The sequence below is a fragment of the Engraulis encrasicolus genome, chromosome 17 (assembly GCF_034702125.1).
Source record: "Engraulis encrasicolus isolate BLACKSEA-1 chromosome 17, IST_EnEncr_1.0, whole genome shotgun sequence".
In the NCBI taxonomy this organism is placed as follows: Eukaryota; Metazoa; Chordata; class Actinopteri; order Clupeiformes; family Engraulidae; genus Engraulis; species Engraulis encrasicolus.
The window spans coordinates 31178132-31183891 of record NC_085873.1 but is presented as its reverse complement, the minus strand read 5'-3'; the positions used below and the strand labels follow the sequence as shown (position 1 = coordinate 31183891).

General features: G+C 43.4%; 1 protein-coding gene across 1 annotated transcript in view; it reads left to right on the top strand.

Moving 5' to 3' along the window:
* Window positions 1-457: 457 nt before the first annotated feature.
* The window catches only part of asphd1 (aspartate beta-hydroxylase domain containing 1), a 10125-nt gene continuing 4822 nt past the window's right edge, over window positions 458-5760 (top strand). The window contains exon 1 of the mRNA XM_063221302.1: window positions 458-865. Within this exon, the coding sequence (XP_063077372.1) occupies window positions 458-865 (408 nt within the window). The remainder of the gene's footprint in view (window positions 866-5760) is intronic.

Sequence of the window (5760 nt, the reverse complement as noted above, 5' to 3'; positions counted from 1 at the left end):
CCTCTCCTCTCTCCTCTCCTCTCCTCCTTTTCTCTCCTCTTTTCCTCTCCTCGCCCTCTCTCCACTTTACTTCTCTCAACTTCTCTTCCCTCCTCTTCACATGTCATCTTCACTCACCCTCTCTTCTCTTCTGATATGTAGCCTATGTACAAAGGTGTAGGCTTGGCTCGAAAAGTGGTGGGGACATTTCAATGGCAAGTTGTCCGGATATGCTGTTTTTGCATTATATTTGTGAAAGAGAGGTGGGGACAAGCTAGGTTTATCTGAAAAGTGGTATGGACATGTCCCCACCATCCCCCCCTAAAATTACGCCCATGGCCTATGTGCATGTTTCTAATGTGTCTGTGATGGGTGATTGTTTGTGTGTGTGTGTGTGTGTCTGTGCATGCGTGTGTGTGCATGTGTGTCAGAGACGGTTTAAATTAGAATAGAGAATCTTTGTGTGTGTGTTGGAAGGATGTGGTGGAGTGTAGAGCAGCAGCTGCCGTTGCCCCCGGTGACGGGCTTGCTGTCGTTGTGGTCGCCGCCAGTGACGGGGTTGCTATGGTCACTGCTGCTGCTCTTCCTGTGGTACTGCTACCGCATGGGATCAGACCCCGCCCCTTACCCTCGCAGCCACGCCCCATTATCGCGCCAGAGCTCCACAGAGGCACACAGGCCCTCCACACAGGACTCCGACCCCATCACCATGGAGACCAGCGAGGCTCAGGGAGCGGAGACGTACCTGGCGACCGTGCTTAACCACGCCCCCTTCCCTATGGGAGCGGGTCCTGGGAGCAGGAAGCTGTATGAGGCGCTACAAGGCTACGCTAAACGCTACAGCTGGGCCGGCATGGGCCGGATACACAAGGGGTTAAGGCAACAGGTATTACACACACACACACACACACACACACACACACACACACACACACACACACACACACACACACACACACACACACACACACACGCGCGTGCGCGCATACATGTGCACACAGACATACATATACACACACACACACACACACACACACACAAGCAGGCATACACAGGCATGAAAAGGATATAGGTACACACACACTCAAATAGTATACTCATACACATACAAACACACAGACAGACAGACATGGACATGGGACTCGGATAGAGGATAGACATGGGACTCGACAACAGGTCCCACACACTCACATGCACGCAGGCCTAGGGATGGTACAAAAGGGTGTATACCAGAGACGTGCGGTCAGGGTAGGCAGTGCCTACCCTGGGATAAATGTCTTAAAAATAAAAACTAACACGTGTTTTAAAAAATATTCTTCAGAGTTCACATACACAACAATAACATTGATTCAGCATAAATTATGAGCTGTTTAAAGTACAGTATACGCAGGACAACGATCAAAAACCTATATAAGTAATCGCACGAAGCAAAGCGCTCAGGCTTGGGCAGGTTGCCGTGGCAACGCGAAGTCCCGGCTGGTAGTAGAGACAGGCTGCTGGTAGCATAGATGTGTATAGAAGACTTCTATACACATCTATGGCTGGTAGCCTGTGAAAGCAGAGCTTTCGAATGCCAGCCAGGCAGCCCGGTAAGGCTCGCTTTTCCTCTGCCTAGCCTGCCTTCAGTGCTGTCAATGTAGAAGTTTGCGCATGCGTATTAAGTTGTCACATAGCTTGTCAATGGGACTAAAAGCAGAGCCTTTAGGCTGTGGCGGGAGTATGTGAGCCAATCACAGCGCCCAAAATGAAAAATTGTTACAATTCAGGTAGTAACCAATTTCTGCCTACAGGCTTACCTGATTCTACCATCTGATGCTTTCGCATACCAGGCAGCTATGATAGCAACAACTAGCAAGGCAAGGCTTGTTCAAATCTCTAGCCGTATCGGAAAGAAAACATGGCAGTCTTTGGCTTTTTGTCTTTATTATTTAAAAAAATGCAGAGAAGTAGCAAGAAAGACGGTTCAAGTGACAGACAGCTGAGCCGTTTGCAATCGCTGCATTGTGGAAATATTCAACATCAGATGGGTAGCAGCTTCAAGTAGTTTGAATACACTGGGACAAAATGTCTTCATCATGTCAACCACCCCGGGCTTTTAATGGAACTAGCTTGCATGAAAAACACAGCCTACTTGTGATTCTGCTTTAAGGTAAGATTCATCTAATTATTATGCTGTGGGTAGCCTTTTAACATGAACATGCTCAAGTTTTTTCGTGGTGCCTTTTGTTGTCACTTGTTTGTCAGGGTGTTGACATTGAAGATTGGTTGTGCGGTGGTGGACATGAATAGACCGTGTGTGTGTTATTATGGACGCGAGATTGTTTTTTGAGCGTACGACATGACTTCATTTTCCTAATTTATTATGATGATGACTACGCGATGCGTGAGTTGTGTGGAGCCTGTTAGCAAGTGCAGCTGCGTTCTTTTGAAGTGCGCGGTGTGCGAGATCAACGTGGAACAGGACGATTGACTGGGGATGGTTTCTCGGAGTGCTTCCGCACTCACAAATTGACTTAATTTGAAACACCTTGCACAACCGTAGCTGAAGTGTTTGAGAATACTATCACGCACAAGAATGAGTCTCAGAAGTGGTTTCGTTGGTTTACTCGATACTGTCTGAATGCACGGGTCATGTTTGCAAGCAACCCGCCCCCTTGCCTACTTTCCTTCTTGTCTGTGAGTGTTTGATTAGCAGCACAAAACGCGGCAGTGAAGCAGGAGCTGTTACCTAGGTTGGTTTATTGCTAAATGTAAATCGTTTTCCCCTCACATGCTATGGTGTGATTCACAGTTGGTGAACTAGACATTTTATCTTCAAAAGTAGGCTACGGCTACACTGTGCCACCCTCCATCCATGTGAAACACCCTGGCATTTGCAACAGAATAAACAGAAGAGCAACAAAATCAACTGCTAAAGCCAAAAGTTAAAGCTTTTCCCCCAAAATGTTGTGATGTTGTAGCTTTCTAAATTATTATTGTAAAATGTAGGCCTACAGGTCCTTAAAGGTGTACAAAGTATGGGTCCTGGAGCTAATTTGGCAATTTGGCAAAACAAATAAGTGTAGCTGGCCTTTTCAAGAAATTGAAATTATGTTTTCACTTATTGTTTCAGATTTAGGTCTACTGACAATGTCCAAATGTCTAAATAGTGTAGCCTATTTACTTATTTAGTTATTAGAGCTGTGGTGGTTAAGCACTGATGGCATCTTATAGCCTACTTTATATTTACAGTATTTAGAGAAACATACTAATTTGTTGCACATTAAAGACCATATCAGCATGTTTATGTGAATAGGCCTATTTGCCTATCCAAGCCATACCTTGTGGCATAAGGCCCCTCTCTCTCTCTCTCTCTCTCTCACACACACACACACACACACACACACACACACACACACACACACACACACACACACACACACACACACACACACACACACACACACACACACACACACACACACACACACACACACACGTTACATTTCAGATCTGCATGAAAGGGGACTATAGTGACTCTCCAGATTTGGTTAAAATGCAGGAAATTGCATCTAAGAAATACATTTTTTTCTGGGGGAGGACCGAACCCACCGTTAAAATATATATATATATATATATATATATATATATTCTATAAATATATAGAGTATATATATATATATATATATATATATTCTATATTTACTGCCTACCCTACCATACCCTTCACTGCACGTCACTGGCGCGCACACACACACACACACACACACACACACACACACACACACACACACACACACACACACACACACACACACACACACGCACACACACACTCCCGTGCAGATAGACAAACACATACAAAATGCAGGTATATACATATATAATGATAATATGCTAGTAGACTATACACGTAGATATATAGAACACTAGATGCTGCATTTAGCCTTTTATTTTGACATAGCCAGCCTCCATGCCACTGTATTAGTCTGGTACCCTATGTTTTTCACACTATCGATAAAGATGTTGTTTTACCACCACATGTGTATTGCCTTGTCACTGACTGATATTTATTCAAGCAGCATTACCCCTGAACAAACACGACGGCGCGAGGGGTGTAAAACAGAGCATTCATGACAATTCGATTCAGTACAGATATCGATATGGCTAGATTATTTTCAATACTGAAGAATGCCCCACGATTTAATTCAATGGTTCATATTTTTAATCGAAATTGAGCCACTATCTAGTGTTGTATAATTATGCTAGTAGACGAGCCAGCCAATGATTTAGTAGTGTAATATGGCAGCTAACCTGCTAGTAAGTATGTGAGTGTTTGCTACCAGTCAACAGTTGGGTAGCCTCTTGCTGCAGATGGGCCCGTTGACGGGCCAATTCACTCTTCACTGAAAACACTCAAATACATCATACAACATTGCTATGGCAATGCGAGAAGTCTTAGGTAACTGAGTAAGACTTGGTCATTACCATTTTGGTGACAATGTGGTTATAAAAGAGGCTCTGCGCTAAGGACTTAATATTTTAAGGCATGAATAGGCTACTAGTCTAATAATTTAAGATATGAGTTAGCAAGTAAGCTAACCATTTATTGCATGAGTAGTATGCTAAGTCTTAAATGTTCTGGTCACTTGTCACCAGTTGGCTAATATATAATGTCAATAGTAAAGCACTAGCTAAGAGGACTACTGAAAATGCACTAGTATACTAGTTTGCTGATATGGTAACACTCTAGTTTGCTAATAGGCTGGTAGGCTAATGCACTAGTAGGTTTAGAAGCTTGAAGTAATGCAACTAGTTAATTATAAGTTAAAAGTGTTGATGGTATTATGCATGGATAGATAGTTTTGTTCGTAGGCTAATAGGCTTGGCTAGTAGACCAATAAGCTAGTGGTAAGGCACACACTCTGGTTCCGACAACACTGCGGAGCACAATTGGTTCCGACAATTTTGGTTACCACACTGGCACAAACGTGCTATAGCAAGGAATGGTCAATTTCATCACAGCAGTGCTTGGATAATCGATGGATGGCTCAGACAAAATAGAACTCTCCCATAATCGGCAGCCGACCTCCAGGGATATCGGCGCCGGTGTGTGGCGTTGTATTGAAAACAGTGGAATCGAATGTTGGCAGAGTAGTGCTCCACACTTTGTCGTAACCGGTGTGCAGAGGCCCTAAGCTAACACGGTTCTGATGCTAACAGCATTATACAGTATAGGCAAGCTAGCATTCAATACACATGTAACATAGAACTCCCTGTCTTTCCCCTCGCTCCCTTCCTCTGTCAAAGTGGAAAAGTAAGTAAAACATTTATTTTCACAGTTATTTGGACAGTTTTATTTTTAGTTGCATACACATTTTCCCCACTTGCCAACACTCAACACACGAATTCAACTATTGTCCACATAAAATGCAAAACAGCTTCTCACTCCACCAAAATCAAACACTGTTGGCGATACTCGCCGGGAATTGTGTGGGTATTGACTTTCCAAAAGTTTCTAGAATGAGAATGTGTTATGGGTCCAGCCGTGCCTCAGTTGACTACAACGGCGACCCGGGTTCGATTCCGGCCTGAGGTCATTTGCAGAACCCTCTCCATCTCTCTCCGCGCTAGTTTCCTGTCACCTCTCTAACTGTCCTGTCACAAAAAAAACAAAAATGTTATATACAAAAGAGAATGTGTTATGATTCGCTATCTTGAGAGGTAGTTGTGAAATATGATATTGTCATATACAAATGTAATAATGTAATTATTAATTGTAACTATTACATTATTATCATT